The 17,350-nt window shown below is 48.9% G+C and overlaps 1 protein-coding gene across 4 annotated transcripts in view; it reads left to right on the top strand.

Annotated features, from left to right (window-relative positions):
• Positions 1 to 17,350, top strand: part of EIF3A (eukaryotic translation initiation factor 3 subunit A) — a 1,009,075-nt gene that overhangs the window by 273,972 nt on the left and 717,753 nt on the right. For all 4 annotated transcript variants that reach the window (XM_078643910.1, XM_078643908.1, XM_078643907.1 and 1 more), the window contains exon 11: positions 7,631 to 7,816. In XM_078643910.1, coding sequence (XP_078500036.1) covers positions 7,631 to 7,816 — 186 coding nt within the window. The remainder of the gene's footprint in view (positions 1 to 7,630; positions 7,817 to 17,350) is intronic.

Here is a 17,350-nt window from a genome sequence, read left to right as displayed (position 1 = left end):
AAACTTATTCCTTGAAATGGAAGCGCTTTTGTATTTGGTGTAAAGACAACAATATACACCCTTTTAGAATCACTCCAGAGCAGATACTGCCTTATCTCCTGCATCTGGCCCAAACAGGTCTGGCGCATGCTTCCATCAGGGTACACCTGGCAGCAATCTCTCGCTTCACCAGGTCTTCAAAAGGCCCTTCACTATGGTCCAACAGACTGATAAAACAGTTCCTTAAAGGGCTTTACAGATCTTTCCCTAGACCAAGACGAATACCACCAACGTGGCATCTGAATATTGTACTCAATCAGTTAATGAAACATCCATTTGAACCTATCCATAGGGCTGAACTCAAATACGTTTCCTGGAAAACTGCACTTCTTTTAGCTCTAACATCAGCCAGAAGAGTCAGTGAGTTGCAAGCTCTTTCGATACAGGATCCTTTCTTGCAATTTAGAGAAGACAGAGTCATCTTAAGAACCAACCCACGTTTCATTCCTAAAGTCCCCTCGGACTTCCATCTCAATGAACCGCTTGTGCTTCGCTCATTCTTCCCGAACCCAGGCACAGTGGCGGAAAGATCTCTTCACTCCTTGGACATTAAGAGATGTCTAAAATTTTACCTGGACAAAACGAAAGCTTTCAGAAAGACCAAACAACTTTTCGTTGCCTTCAGTAGGCCGAGAAAAGGCATGCCACTCTCCAAACAATCCATTTCCAGATGGATATCGGCAACAATTGCATTTTGTCATGACAAAGCCGGACGTCCATTACATTCCTCAGTCCGAGCACATTCCACGAGAGCTGTGTCCACATCGGCAGCACTATTCGCTGGTGTACCGATTCTGGATATCTGCAGAGCGGCCACCTGGAAATCGCCGCACACCTTTACCAGACACTACTGCCTGGACACGGAACTGATGCAGGATGCAGCTGTGGGCCAAGCTGTACTTCGCCATCTCTTCCAGTAAGATGAGCCTTCCTACTTCCCACCGTCCTGCAATGGTATGCACATTTATTTACTTTACTCTCTATATTACTGATGGTATCTAGTCACATGATATGTATTATCTCAGACTGTTATATTCCATCGCATATGTGCATAATGTATTGCTTGCTATTCTGATTCAGGCATGTGAATCTATGAAAGACACCCATAATACTGGATAAGAAATGCGTTACTTACCTGTAACAGCAGTTATCCAGTATTGGTGTCTTTCATAGATTCACATGCAACCCTCCCACCTCCCCAGGAAGGACTCATCTCTCACTACAGAGCATATCTTACGTCTACCTAGCTTGGTGCGTACGAAAATCTGAGAGACTGAGGCTCCTGGCAGGAAGGTTCTAGAGGGAGGTGGTAGCTGATTGGCTACCTTTGGAAATTTGGTCCTTTTCACAAAAGGACATAGATAGGCTACTAAGGCAAGGCCCTTAGGCCTATTTTTCTCTATGTATGTCTATAGGACATTACTTTTCTATTACCGGGGCTCCCATCTCGACGACGGGGAATGATTCAGGCATGTGAATCTATGAAAGACACCAATACTGGATAACTGCTGTTACAGGTAAGTAACGCATTTCATCTACAGCAAAGGGTGATTACACCACCTTGACCCAGCTGTCGTGCAGCCAGTTGTGTCAGATTTAGATGGCCAGCCAGGGGTGGCATAATACATGCTTCAGCCCCTGGTAGGCCCTGGGTACACCTATGCCCTGAGTACAGGGACTGATAAGGTGGCCCAGTACCAATTGGTAAATGCACCTAAAGTACATGGTTGTCAATTTAGAGAGAGAACAGCTAGGCTGTGGGTCTGATTAGCAGGCCCACAGCCAGGGAAAGTCGTAAACCAGTGAAGCAAAAAGCAAAAATCTGGGGTGACCATAGGAGTGCAGACCCCACTCTCCTACACTCATCACAATCCCTTTTCCATGCTCAGCGCTGATGCGCAGATTACCTTTGTATCAGTTAACGGCCATTTTAAAAATGGGTTCTCCCTGAGCCTATACTTAACATATTAGCAATACCTGTTTTCTGCCACATTCTTACTAAGGGATCATCTGCATTAACTGACAAAATTGCCGGGTCATATATCACTGAAAATCTGCTGCAAGTGTGGGACTAGAGGAATGTAAACCTATTTTTTCCCCACAGGCACACTCTACTATATATTTTCGTAACATGCTGTCGTATCGTACCTTTCACCCATGTGCGTCCCTTAAAATTACACCGTCCATAAAAACCCGATTGTAACAAGAAAAACACCCTTACATTCCCTCCTAGCAGGAATCATGCTTTGTCGCACGAAGGAAACCTCAAGTAAGTGATAGGAAGGATGTGCGAAAAGAAAGCTGCACCAGTGAGGGGCGGCGTCTGCCGTCATGACCGAAAGAATAGGAACAGATGCTTTGAACTTTAGCCCAATCCCCAAAGGCGGCAGAATCACCCACATACCGTACACATATGCACAGCTAATCGCTTAAAAACGCTGCATGCCCAGGGTGCGCCCCTTGTCAATTGGTGTACATACCCAGCTGATCGCAACACCCAAGATGCCACGAAACCCTTTCATATGGCGGGCTGCGAGTTCCGGTGGGTGAGAGAGCAGTGGTGGAAAAGAAACTTGGTGAAATCCCATCTAGTTCAAACGATACTGGTTATACATAAAGATTTGATAACTGTGTGCAGAATAGTGTACGAATGTGCCATGGTTCTTAGGTCACATGCAGGGCTTGCTGAATTGTTTATTTCGCCGGATCTGGCTGGGTTTCCGTTCTGCTTCTGCATTTCAACGTGCCATCTCCACAACACGTATCATGAAAGTTTCCTTGGAGCCAGCGCCTCTGAAGGCCGGAGCTGCCTTCACGCAACGCCTACCTTGACCGTAGGCTTCGGGTCCTCCTTGGGCTGCTACAAGCAGCGAGCCTCCCGGAAGTGCAGGCCGAAAAGGAACTCTAAGGTGCCTGGCAGAATTTCTCCTCACAGCTCACACCTCCATGGGGAGTCGCATCCTCTCCTCCACCCATCCCTCCCAAGCAAGCAAAGAGCAGGCGACGAAGCAGCACTGCGTCCCTTCTCCTCCTCACATCTGCATGCAAGCTTTATTGCAGCAGGACCAACGCTCTAGTGATTCAATTAAGCACGATTTTATGTGTGTGCAAACATGAGGAATATCACGTTTCCCTAAATTGTATGGATTACTGGCACGCAGGCAGAGCGCAGAAGTCCCGCGTAATTAGCAGGCACATTATCATTCCGGGCACGCTGCCCCTCACAAGATATAGTGCAGAGATAGCCTGTAATGAGCTCACCCTCTGCCCCTCTAAGATAAATGATATCTCTCCCACCCGACCCTCCAAGCAGTGCTAATGGACAGCCCCGGCAGCGGTATGCCAATAACCTGCTTCACATGGGCAGCCCTTTTCACAGGTCGCCCCCGCCGACCATGACTATCGCACTACAAACTCCACTGCTCTAGGTGTGGGAGCCAGGCTCACTATCCGGGGATTAATATTGTCTAGCAGACAACCGACAACAGCCTCCGCGCGAGACGGGTCCCTCCTCAGAATGTAATCACTGCCAAGCTCCTGGGGTGGCCCCGGCACGTATTTAAGAAGGATGGATTGTCCGGGGCTCTGCTGTGCTGCTAAGAATCCAATTGCGCTGTGATCCATATTTCACTGTCATCGTCATGTTCTCATCTGCGCTAAAGCAGCCCGTCCCAGGAACGCACCCTCTTTAGATTGCATGTATGCACCGGTGTGACGTGCCCGTGACACGTACAGGTGCCCAGACCCGCGCGAACACCCCCGCCCCACGGGCCCAGTCAGATAAAGGGTCGCTCCCCCATCTGCCGTCAGTCATCAGGGAAGTGTCATTTATGCACAAATGAATGCAGCCTTGAAGGGTGAGCGCGCGTCTCCACGGCCTTAATTACGCAGCCTAGCAGGAAGGCACCCACACCTCCATATGTGTGCGATCTGCCATGCCTGCGGCGTGCCCCCCAGGCTCACATGTGGCACTCCCATCACCCGGGCACGGCAGCGGCTCCTCCGCTCGTTTATACACCTGACGCCGTTTCAACTTTCCTGATCCACACATTGCAAAATACACAGTAATTGCAGTAATCCCGCAAATTGGCCCTTCCTCCTCTGCCATTAAAGCCACATAACTTATTCAGCTGAAATAAAAGTGTTACATTCCAAAGCCACCTTAAAAAACTACATGGATGCTATAGGAACCAGCTCACGTCTTCACGCGAGCATACTGCAAGAATATTTATTGAGCCAGCCTCAATCACTGCATTGAAAGCAAGGCAGGCACGGCAAATGCACATCCTAGCTCAAAAACAGCTCAAAATAAATGCACCACTGCCCACAAACAATATAAATCTTCTTCATACCGCTTCCTGGTGGCTAATAGGGGGTGAGATCAAAAGCAGTGGGGGACCTACCTTCTGCACACGAAAGCATCATGAAAAAGACAAGGTTCCAACATGTAAATCCACTTGTAAGCCCCCAGAAGAGCAGCAGAGGAGACGGCAGCGGCGGAGAGAGAGGCAGAGGCAGCAAGCGGCAGACTCCGAGCAGAGACCCTCCTCTCTCTCCCCCCTCAGCCGAGACACGAGCACCAGTGCTGCTGCCGCCAGCGGCGCAAATCCAGTCATGGGCCATAGAAAATGTGGCACATGCTCGGTGTGCCACATAACAGTGGAAGGCTCGTTATTCACGGACGGCAAGAAATTCTGGCGACATGACCATACAAACTGCAAAACCAAGTATGTGGTTTATGCCATCTCATGCCCGTGTCAAAAAGTGTACATTGGCAAAACCACACAAGAAGTCAGACAAAGAATAATCCAACACAGGTCCAGAATCAACAACAAAATTCGGACTGCTCCGCTTGTGGCCCATTTTCTGGAGAAGAATCACAAGGCAGACGAATTGAAATGGACTGTGCTCTCCGTCATCAAAACTGGGGGAGGGGGTGATCCTGACTCACGCCTCGCGCAGAGGGAAGCATACCTCATACTAAAATTTGACACTGCTAACTCCGGTCTGAATGACCTGTCAGAATCAAGTAACCTCTGACCTGTCTGAGGTATGAATCTCTCTGAATTTTTCTTTTACTGTGGCAACCATTTTCCTGTAACTGTGGCAACAATGTCCGTGATGTGGTTGGTTCTGTCTTGTTTCTTGCAGTCTCAATGCCTTTGGCATTCAGTAGATACTCGGTCCCCTTGAACCATCTGCAAGGGTGTACCCATCTTGGACAGTTATTTAGATGCACTACGTGTACCAGAATTCTTGCAAGTACACGTGACCTGGATTTGCCCCTTTAAGTTAACTTCGAACGCGCGCGGCGTGCAGACGCCGACGCCGCCCGCGGATGCAGGAAGTGCACGTAGGATTTGGTCCAACTCCCCTGAACGAATTACGAGTAAGTTTACCCGTGATGTAGAGCGTTGCCGCGCGGCGCACTCAGAGTCTGAACGGGCAGGTTTTTAAAACCTGGTATTTTTATTATTTCAAGCTCATCGATCTTTGCTGACTTTAGACTTGAAGAGTGGGTGCTGAGCCATGACGCAGGGCGCCGTCTAAAACAGTGAGTTTCCACACTTTCGAATCTCCAACTGTGCAGACTCACCATAATCGGTGTAAACATGTGTAAAAACAGCTTCGCTACACAGGGACACACACGATAGACTGCTATCTATTTCTCCCTGCAGGGTAGCGCCAGCCCAGACTCGCTCCAGTTCTGCTCAGCACAACTCACATCCTGCCAAGTACAGGGAATAACGCCCCCCAAACAGGTATGCGCACATTTGTATCAGCGCTAATGACTCGTATGGGGTGCAATTCGTTGCTATTAATTTCCTTCCCATCTGGTTTCAGAACCACGATACATGAGAGGGGCCCCAGTCATCTGCAACAACCGCCTGAAATTCTGGTCTGATTATAGTGCATCTATATACAAGTGACAATTAACTGTCATTTCAAGGTACTATTCAATTTCCTTCAGAGACATGAGTCTGAGTCTTCATTTCACAATAGTATACAACATGTACACCAATTTTCGCTTACAAATATCATTTACAGTTTCGGCTCCACCCAGTCCGTGTCCTGAGGAGAACCCCTACTAGCGTTGAGGTTCGAAACGCGTTGACTCTGAGCCTCGGAGAAAGAACTCGGGTGCCACAAGGACCATTGAGACCTATACAGTACTATTCCTTGTTGTGCAACCCTTCAATTTGGTTTCCCCTATCCTTGGCTCAGTCAGACAGGCAGGCTGCTCTCTGTGACTAGAGGTCCGCTTGTCTTTTTGTACCCAATAGTAAGGACTGGTCCTTAATGATTAAGTTTCGTTAGGCTATTGAATCTACATTGTTTGGTGTTTTTGTGTGTCAATGTACAGTATTGATTTTTGACCACCTGTATAGCACTTGTACATATATTTTTGCACAGTTTCATTGTTTGTATATACAATTCTCACTGTCTGATGACTGTTTATTTGATGACATATTTCAAGTATTCATATGTTTCTTAAAAAATACAAAATCTAAAATAAAATAGATGACCTTTCAGAATTAACTTGCTGTTTGGAATCATAAATGGTGAAACAAATCTGTCTGGCACCCTTGTTTGTTTAGCATAGTTCAGTGGTCCAAGCCAGTCTAGATACAGGACCAAAACCTTGGTTTTCTACCTTGCTGCCGCCAGAGAGGCGCAAGGGGCAGATCATTAATGCGAGGCAGCCGTGTGCAGAGCGTGCTGGACGCACAGAGTGGCCAGGTGGATGGATAGGAGCTAAAAAATAGTTAGGTTCGAGTATTCGGAAACAAGCCCTTCCTGAAATTATACCGATACTTGTAAACACCACCAAACGGCTCTTGCTCAAAAGCAAAAGAAGCTGTTCCTTACTTTAAAAAAAAAAAAAAAATGTCGGCCGCAAGCATCTGAAAATTTCGGATTCGGGGGAGTGTTTAGGCGTTCTGAGTGACGGGTGATGTCACAGGGCGAAAGAACGCCAAAAACACGCCCCGAATCCGAAAGAGACGGGGCTTGTTTGGAGTGACTCCCTTCTCCTCCAATGGCTGGCCTCCGTTTAGGAAGCCAGCCAATGGCGGAGAGGTGGAGGAGAGAGGCAGGTTCCAAGCCCCGTCTAAAAATCATTAAATCTCCGACCAAAGACGGCGCAAGCGCAGCCTTTAGGTCCTCGACCTAAAAATCAGAAAGGCTGCAGAGGGAGAGTTCCAGACCCAACTGCTAGATGGTGAAATTATGCACACCTCAGTATGTGAATCCCGAAAATTCTTTGAGCTGCAAAGCTGCTCCTACTGGTTAGTAACCATTTTGATTAGAGTATATTGAGGAATGGCTCGGGATGGAGTTATTTAGTCATTGCCTCTTTTGGAAATGAGAGCTCATAGGCTCATTCATGTTGATGTATAGCATTACTTCAATGCTGCTCAGGAAAGTTTTTAAACCTGCTACTTTTTCTTGAACTTAATTCCAGATAGCCAATACAGTAGAGATGTTTGCAAAAAAAACGCTAGCACTTTCCAGATAGTTGCAGCAAATAAAGCAGTTGAATAGTAGCTTTGCCGTCCTAACCTGTCCTGACTTCTCTCCCTCTTCTCAGGTGCGTCTGGATCATACAACTCGATCACTCAGCTTTGGCTCTGACCTAAACTACTCTGCTAGGGAAGATGCACCAGTGGGACCTTTTCTCCAGAACATGCCTTCTGAACACATACGGAGCCAGTTGACAGCAATGTCTTCTGTTCTGACGAAAGCTGTTGCGGTTATTAAACCAGCGCACATACTGGTAAGTGTGGGAGTTTAGAAATTCATTTCATAATTGTTAACTTCAAAATGCCTCTGTGATTCAGCTGTGGTATTCATTGCTTTTAACACCACAGCAAATGAACTAAATTATAGAAGTAGTCCTTTACTTTTTACATATTATTAAGCTTCAAGTGATATTTTTTTCTGGCAAATGAGCTTTTTGTCAATCTGTGAACAAGGCAAGCCCCGGTAAGTGGGGGAACGTAGACAACAGGGACCTACAATTTCCTGCTATAGGTTACATTTGTGCACCATTTTAGTTGAGGCAGGGTGTAATTTAAGTTGGGCTACTTTGAGACAATTTGAAATTATATCATTGTGGTAGGTGATCTGATAGACCTCTAGCCACCGATTCCTTACCTGAGAATTTCCCAGGTGTCGGTATTGATCCAGAAGACTATTGCTTGAGCAATACCCTTGTGCGCCGGTAGGTGGCACCGATCGGCTCTGTGTGACGTCTGTGTCTGCGCCAGAAGTGACGTCCATGCCACCTGTATAGGCGCCACCTTGGCGCGCTAGTCAGTTCGTTTCTTTCTGCGCCAGCTAGCGCAGATCTGTGAAGAGAGCTACCTTCTGTCACTTTTTGACAGGCTTTTTTGACATTTTGTCAATGATTTTTGATGTGAATGTTTTTCCCTCTAATGTCGAAGAAGACTTCTGGATTCAAACCGTGAAGTGCCTGCCATCGTGCCATGTCTGTGATGGATCTGCACTTAACTTCATCTATTTTGCCTGAAGCGTGACCACGGCTCCAAGTTGTGCCCTGACTGCCGCGCCATGGCTTCGAAGGCTTTGAGGGAGCAGCCCCTGAAGCTGGTTGTGGCCTGGCATTCAGCTCCATGCTGTTAACCCGGAGGTCTCGCTCCCGGTTGAGAGTAAGGTCCAGGCACTGCTATGGGAGTTCTGACTCCTCGTCCCCCCACTCAAAGTTTTTGTGTCGGTCAGGTAAGAGGTATAAGAAACACAAGAACGCAAAGCATACTTCCACTTTTCCCCGTCCTTCGGCCGACATGACTGAGTCGCGATGCTCTAGACTTTGTTCTGCAGAACTAGTGAGCACGAATTGGGCTAGTATGAGGAATTAGGTGAGGACATTAGACTAGGTACCTTCCCAGATTCTCTCCCTACCATGGCTACAGAGGAGGTAGTTTCATATGCTATCATGGTGAGAAGGGCAGCCGAGGTCCTGGACCTTCAGCTACCTCCTGTGGAAGAAGTTCCTAGCCGCAGAATCCTTACCAACCCATCCTGCCTGCACTGCGGACAGGTTTGTAGGGTCCGGGATGATATCTTTCAGGGCCCTAGTTGTTATAAAGACACCACTTCATGACTTTGTGCTCATGGCGTGGAAAGTCGTGTAAAAGTAACTTACGTCAGCTCGCCGACGTGGCGCCACAGGTGACAAGGGCGTCTCTTCCAGCGTGGATGCCGCCGGTTTCGTCACATGGAGCCGACTGACGCTACCTACCGGCCTTCAAAGGTATTGCTTGAGTAAAAGTCTTCCGGATCCAGCCTGATGCGTGGGAAATTCTAAGGTAAGGAATCTGCGGCTTGATTTTTTTGTCTACTATCGGTATGTCGGCTCGGCTAAGATGGCCGCCGAAAAGGAGTCTCCCGGAGGAGCTCCTGGTTTGGGGAATACCTATTTGGTTTTTATCCCTGCTATAACCGCTCCTTCGGCCCCACCATACGCGTTGCCTTGTCGGAGCTGCACTCCAAACTACACATTGAATCACCTCGACTCTTTTGGTGAGGATTGAGTCTGTTCACTCACCTTACCTTCAGGATCATCCACCCGGGCGACTGGAGTCCCTTTGCAGGATGCTACTGGTCCCCCACGCTGCTCATCTGTCTCCTATCCCTACACCGTTGGAATCGGTTTTACTGCGGGGTGCTGCTACTGGCTCCTCCGTTGTGGTGCTGCCGGTCCTGCCCTGCGGTGGATCCTGGCTACCCGGCTGAGCGGCAACGATCCTCTTGGCGGACGCCGCCCCTTTTGGATTCGGCAAGATGTCCATGTGAGCGGCCTGGGAGCCCCGGTCGGCAGCGTGGGACCCGCGATCCCTGGGCGCTACAGCAGGGCTCGGCGGCTGCATCCATCAACAGAGTTGGGCCCCCTATCTTCTGTTGTCTCCCCGGATCGCTCGCGGATCTGTGGCGAGTTGCTGAGTAGCTCCCGCCAATCACGGGAGATTCATTGCCCGTTGCACAGGGGCAGAGTTCTGCGGCCACAGCCTCCCGCTGATTGCTTTTGTTGCCTCCTTCAGTGGATAGCTTTCCCTGCCGTGGCCATCTTCCGGCTCCAGCCTGGCTTGAACCCTGCATCGCTGGTCATGCTCCATGATCCTGCACTAGAGTCACCGGCATCTTGTTTCCAGCCCCCCAGTTAGATAGGGCTTGGCTTTTATTTTATTCTACTCGGATAGCCCCTTGATGTTTTCTACATAATGTGCAATGTGCCCACCCTTTTTTTTTTATTCCTTATTTTTATTATTATTTTTATTATTTACCTCTTTGATGCTTCAGTTTTTATATGCACTCCTTGCCTGTTGCTCGACAATCTGTAATAATTCTCCTGCATGGTCTTTGTTCAACCTTTTGGTGATCTGTGTTTCTTAACGGTCCTTCCACTTCTTGTTGCACTTACATCTCCAATGTATTGTTACCCGCTGCTATGTCCTCTGTATTTGTAATCCTTTTGTACTACTTGCACCCTAATGCATCTACCTCATCTTGATACCATTTATCTCAAATGTGATTGTGCCTGTTTATTTGAATTGTGACCCGACTTTCCTGATTCTAATGCCCCTCTCACTCCCATACTGATCTTCCTCATCTAGACTGTTCTTTTCTGTCACTCTTCCCCATCATTTCGCCTCCTTTCCCACGTTCCCCCATCTTTTCGCCTCCCGCAAATTCCCTGGCCCGCACATTTTATCATCCTAGTGGTAGTACCATGTCTCCCCCCAATCCCACCCTCACTGCTCCGGACACACTATCACTATGTTTGTATCCTCATGCTCCATTGTAAGAAAGTGACTCTGTATATACTGGACCAAAGTAAGGTACAGTGTGTATAGAGCCCCCAGTCTCCAGAGGTATGACAGAGGTCAAAGTCAGATATGACCTTACTCTCTAAAGTGGTAGCTCGGTCGAGCAGTAAGGCAGTATCAGAGGACAGTGTAAAGCATTTGTTGTACACACTCAGTTAGCAAAAGGTTTCACACATTCAAGAACTGAACTCTAGGCCAATTGTTTTTATATCGAAAGATATAGTTGTTTTATTTTAGAAACAAAAGGTATCAAAATATACTTTTCTCAATATGAGTGACTTTAGGCAATTGCTTCGCAGAAAGGCAATAGATTTTGTAAGCTACAGTGGTTGTAATAGGCAACAAAATTTCAAACACAATTTAACATTGAGCTCAATGAGTTTTTCTATATAAATGCAGTTGATTACTTTAAGGATTACTTTTCTAACCACAGGACTGGATCCTGGATTCAGTTCCGGGACATAAGCTGTAAACAGTTAAGTAAAAGCATTTTGGTTACAGTTGTGATTTTTAAAGAATATCAATGTATTTTTAAGTTGACACTTCGAAATTTTTCAGTGAAAACCCACCAATGTTATCCTATGGGGGGAAATTCAAGTCCCAGGTAAGGTAAGTTCTTGTTTCTTTTGTAATCCAGTACTGGACTCCTAAGTTCAGCAATGGGACCTTTACCAAAGACAGGTAAGTAATTACGTTTTAGTAGATGGTAGGATTTTTAAGGAATATTTCTAGTTTTGCAGCGTGAATCTTTATGGATTCACTATGCTGTGCATATTCTGCAATCTGGTGGTTGTGTCCGGAATCGTAGTCTTTTTTTTCTCTTTTTTTTTATTTTTTTCGTAGCCCAGGTGGGCGTCGACGTCCCACCATTTGGTGTACCTTCGGTGACGTCGGCATGCTTCCGGCGGAAGCTCCCACCCTTGGACGCCATCTTCAGATTCTTTTTTCCACCGTTGGGTCTGGATCGTCGCGTGAAGCTCCAGAAGTTTTGGAGGAGAAAAGGACAAAAATCATCGAATTTCTTCTTCAGGAAAAAACTCGAAGACCAGGAGAAGATCATCAGAGCCGGGACGACGAAGGAGAGGAACCTCGAGATCTTCGACGTCCGACGGAGAATGCGCACACAGGGGGCCCCCTGAGCGCAGTAATGGACAACACACCATTTAAATTCTGCCGTAATTGCCACCACAAGTACGCGCAGAGAGACCAGCACCCGGTCTGCAACCTCTGTCTGCCAATCGACCACGGGAGCAAGGACTGCAACGCCTGCTCTGTCTTCACGCCGAAGACGCTGAGGATTCGGGAAACAGAGGATAGCTTACCACACGATGCAGGGCAAGGGCAAGGCCCCGTCGCTGTACGACCTGGGCCTCTCCACCGACGATGAGGACAACATTGCCGAAGGTCGCAGAGACCGATAAGAAATCGTCCGACAAGGTAGGAGAGTCTACGACCCCGAAACCCTCGACAGGGCCCCGAAAACCTGAGGCTGACTCTCGAAAATCAGAGTCTAAAACCTCGAAGGGAGAACCGGCGTCGAAATCTTAGACGACCGAAGCTGCGGTCCCCGAAAAACAGCCCAGCGGATCCTTCGAGAAGGACTCCCAGGCGGCAAAGACCAGAGAAAACCAAAGGTCATCGAAGCAAGCTCCCGAAAAGGGATCCTCGACTTCGAAGGAGAAGGGGCCGAGAGCCGTGTCGACGGGGCCGTCAAAGAGGGCGGCCGAAACGCTCAACGCCGAGCAGGCCGCACAGATGGAGAGAAAGAAAAGAAGGCTCAAGGCCGAGATGGAAAACATCATCCAGAGGAAGAAGGACTTCGAAGACAAAATAAAAAGCTTCAGGATCCCCTCGAAGCCCACGACGGTCCTCGAAGAGATAGAGGAACACAAGAAGTTCGACGCTGAAGAGCCGCCGAAAACTCCGGAGCCCTCGGAGCAGGGAGAAGAGGAGGACCTCTATTACACAGAGGGTGATTATGTGTACCCGCTTTTGAGCTACGACTCGGGATCCTCGACGGCTCAGGACCAGGATTGGCAGGACACCGAGTCCGAAAACCCAGGGGAGGCTGTGGAGACATACCCCTTGAGGCCTTCGCCGCCAGATGACATTGGGGCCTACTATGAGGTAGTCAAGAAGGCTGCAGCACCTTATGGAGTCAAATTGGAGGAGGAGAAGGCTAAGGCAGATTTCCTGCTGGAAACCTTGCTCCCCGCACAGACAAAAAGCCTCTTCCTGCCCATGCTGAAGAGTGTTGTGGCACAGGGCAAAGAGGCGTTCAGAGAACCAGCTACCTGCAGGTCAGGCACGCCAAGGACGGAGAACATCTGGGCCACCACCTGACAAGGAAAGCAGGAGGATGGACCTAACAGGCAGAAAAATTGAGAGAAACGCAGCAATGCACTGGAGGATGGCAAACTCCAACTCCCTTCTCAACAGGCACCAGTACCAGCATTGGGACGAAATGAGCCAATTGCTCAAGCACCTCCCAGAGGAACACCAGCATAGAGCCGCTCACCTCGTGGAAGAGGGGGAAAAGCATCGCAAACTCGTGCCTGAAGACAGCCTTGGACGGGGCAGAAACATCCAGCAGGCAGATGGCTATAGGAATCACAGAGAGAAGGCAAGCCTTGCTCAGGATCTCAGGCTTCAAGAGGGAGGTTCAAAACAACACCCTGAACACCCCTTTCAATGGAGAAACACTGTTCGGAGCCCCAGTTGATGAGAAACTCACCCAACTGAAGAAAGACAACGAGACGGCAAGGTCCATGTAGGCCCTGCAATTCAGGGGAATGAGAAGAGGCACTCTCACGCGGAGGCCGAACGGAAGGGGTGGAAACCAGCAAGGACAATCACACCAGGCGTTCCACCAGGGTCAACAGAGTTACAACCAAGGTCACCAGGGCCAGCAGAAACAAAACTGGAATCCCCAGAACAGGGGCCAGTCCTTTCGCGGGAGAGGAAACGGACGGGGCCAGAGAAGGAGAGGCGGTGAACAACCCCCTCTAAGTGACTTCACACAGGAAAAGGTGCTCACCCACTCATACCCTCCGAGGGAAGAGCACGGAAAAGCAATGCGGAGAGGGCTACACCTAAAGACACAAAGGAACATGCAACACCAGTAGGAGGCAGGCTGAGATTTTTCCTCCGAGAGTGGAGGGAAATAACCACAGACAAGTGGATACTCAACATCATACAGTACGGATACTGCATAGAGTTGGAACAGAGACCACCAAACAGAAAGCCAAAGAAAAGGGAGCACTCGAGGAGGGAGCTGCAATTGGTCTTGAGGAAGCTCAAGAACTCCTCCTCAAAGAGGCCATCAAACCGGTCCCTTTCAAAGAACGGAACAGGGGAGTGTACTCAAACTACTTCCTGGTGCCAAAAGTGAACGAAAGCCTAAGACCCATCCTGGATCTACGGTTCCTAAACAAATATGTAAAGACTCAAAAATTCAAGATGACGTCCCTACAAGAGGTCATCCCACAGATAAAGGCCGGGGACTTCTTGTCCACCATAGACCTCAAAGATGCGTACCTGCACATCCCCATGAACAGGCAGCACAAGCACATGCTAAGATTCACAGTAAACAAGGATCACTACCAATTCACAACCCTAGCATTCTGTCTAAAGTCCGCACCAAGGGTATTCACCAAATGCCTCGCAGGAGTGGCCGCACATCTGCGAAGAGAGGGGATACACGTGTACCCCTACCTCGACGACTGGCTCGTAAAGGCAAGCTCTTACAGGACATGCAAAGATCATGCAGAACAGGTCACAAGAACGCTAGCAAGCCTGGGATTCTCCATACACTGGGGAAAATGCTCGATGGAACCGGAGCAAGTGAAGATCTTCCTGGGAGCTCAAATCAACACCGTCCAATCCAGCGAGAAGAGGACACTCAGCCTACTGAGGGAGAAACGTCACTACCAGAATGTGAGTGCTCTGACAGTGAGGACAGTGAGCAAGATCTTGGGAATGATGGCGTCATGCATACACCTGGTCCCCAATGTACGCCTGCAGATGAGACTATTCCAAGAGTGGCTGCAACAGCAATGGTCACAAGCTACAGGAAGTTGGGAGGATCTAGTGGTTGTAACGCACAAAGTGCAGGAAGAAATGAAGTGGTGGACCAAGGAAAGGATAACAATAGGGAAGCCTCTAACACCACCGGACCCAACAGTGACCATCACCACAGACGCATCCCAGAAGGGATGGGGCGCACACATGAACAAGCTCAGAGTGAGGGGTCTATGGAGCCCAGGGGATGCGGTCAAACACATCAATTACCTGGAGCTGAAAACAGTGTTGCTTGTCCTCAAAGCCTTTCAGAAACAACTGTACAACCAGAAGGTGCTGATACAGACAGACAACACCACAACGATGTTTTACATCAACAAGCAGGGGGGAACACAATCTTTCCCTCTGTCAAGCTTGGCACAGGAAATCTGGAGATGGGCAATACCACTCAAAATAGACCTGCTAGCCATACACCTGCCAGGGAAGGACAATGTAGATGCAGATTGGCTCAGCAGGCAAACTTAAGCATCCCACGAGTGGGAACTAAACATACAGGAAACAGAGAGACTATTCAGGAGGTGGGGCCCTCCGACAATAGACCTGTTTGCAACACGCCAGAATGCAAAATGCCAGTACTCTGCATCCAGACAACCAGAGGCACTATCCCAAGGGAATGCCCTATGGATAAGTTGGTCAAAAACATTTGCCTGATTCCCAGGGTTCTCAACAAATGCAGGACGAGCAACATGCGCTCCTCCTGGTGGCACCACAATGGGCCAGGCAGACCTGGTACTCACAGATAATGGAGATGACACAGGGTCCACCCCACAAGTTCCCAAAGAGAAAAGACCTACTCTCCATGGAAAACGGAGAAGTTCTACACCCAGAGCCGGAGGGCCTCAGCCTATCAGCTTGGCTCCTGAGGACCTAGAGTTCGCACATCTGAAACTACCAGAGAGCACCCTATGGGTGCTGCGAGAGGCAAGGAGGCCCAGCACACGCAAGTGCTATGGGGAAAATGGGAAAGATTCACTCAATGGTGCTGCAAGAAAAAACTCCAGAGAAAGCTTAGGAAACCCTACCCTAAGGGGAAATGCTTCAGGGTACCTAGTAGCATGATCCACTACTATTAGAATTAATTTGTTCCCTGAGGCTGTGGAAGGTTCAAGTGGACCCTCAATGTCCATCCCCACCACTGGCAGTGGTATCAGGGGGGCCTTTGGAGGGCCACCTGTCGTGCCACTGGCCTGACAGGTAACACCGGAGCTCACAAACTCCTTCACCTTTTGATGCATCTGGGGCCAGTAAAAGTGACTAACTAGCCTTTCCCCAAGTTTTGTTTTGCCCCAGATGTCCAGCTAGGGGGATTTATGAGCCAACGTTAGTAGGAACTCCCTGTACTTCTGTGGCACTACCACTCTCCTGGTGGCTCCAGGAGTCGGGGTTCTTGCCTCAGCATACAGTAATCCCTCTTCCCAATAACCTCTGTGGGTACCACTGGCATCTCCCTGTGCTTCTGAAACAGCTTGCTGCCTCAGGCTTTCAAGAGTGGCACAGTCCTACTGACCCTAGCACAGCTCTTCCCTAGTGGGTCCCCCTGGGCCCAAGAGCTCAAGCTGGTAAGTCTCAAGCTCCATGGGCTCAGTTACCTCTAGGGTTTCCAAGTCCTCTCCCTGAGGGAGAGGGGTACTGGGGGTTTTGATGTGTAGAAGCTGGTCCCCCAGTCTTCTGGTTCTTTGGTTGGTTTGGCCATACTTTCAGGCTCCAAACATACTTGTGCACTCTTCTTTTTGCTCTGGTTTGCGCACACACCAGTCTAGGGATACCCAGCATGGCTGCATGGGTTATTTGCTCAACCTTAGCCCAGGCTGAAGTTTCCAGGTCATTTCGCAGCAGACAGTCAGCTGGTAACTGTGGAGAGACCACTACTAGTTTCAGGCCAGTAACCTCCCCCCAACCTAGTGTCACCATAGCCATAGGGCGATTAGTGGTAACACTGTCAGCATTGGTGACTGGGTAAGTTTTCCCAACCAATTATGGTTCTGGGGAAACCAGTATATCTTTCACCAAAGTGACACTGGCACTTTTATCACTCAGGGCTTATACTCTAGTTCCATTAATAGAGGGGTATTGCAAATAAGTTTTCAAGTTGGGTGGTAACCCAGCTACATTGGCAAACTCCACTTCCCCCCAAGGAGACTCGACTAGCTTGAGTGTATTCCCAGATTTGCTCTGGGTGCTCCTCTGATACCATCTGTAGACTGGCTGTCCCTGGAGTAGCTGTACTGGGTGCCTTAGGGGCTTTTTTGTAGGGGCAGTTTTTGTCTACAGTTAAATGTCCCAACTTCTTGCAGTTGTTACAATAGGCCTTGTTAGGATCAAAGTTCTTCCCCCTATAGGGCTGAGGCACATAGGGAGTCGTTTGGGACCCACCCACCCAC

The sequence above is a fragment of the Lissotriton helveticus genome, chromosome 5_1 (genome assembly GCF_964261635.1).
Source record: "Lissotriton helveticus chromosome 5_1, aLisHel1.1, whole genome shotgun sequence".
Lineage (NCBI taxonomy): Eukaryota > Metazoa > Chordata > Amphibia > Caudata > Salamandridae > Lissotriton > Lissotriton helveticus.
The sequence above is the reverse complement of the archived record's forward strand: the minus strand, read 5'-3'. Positions and strand labels throughout refer to the sequence as shown.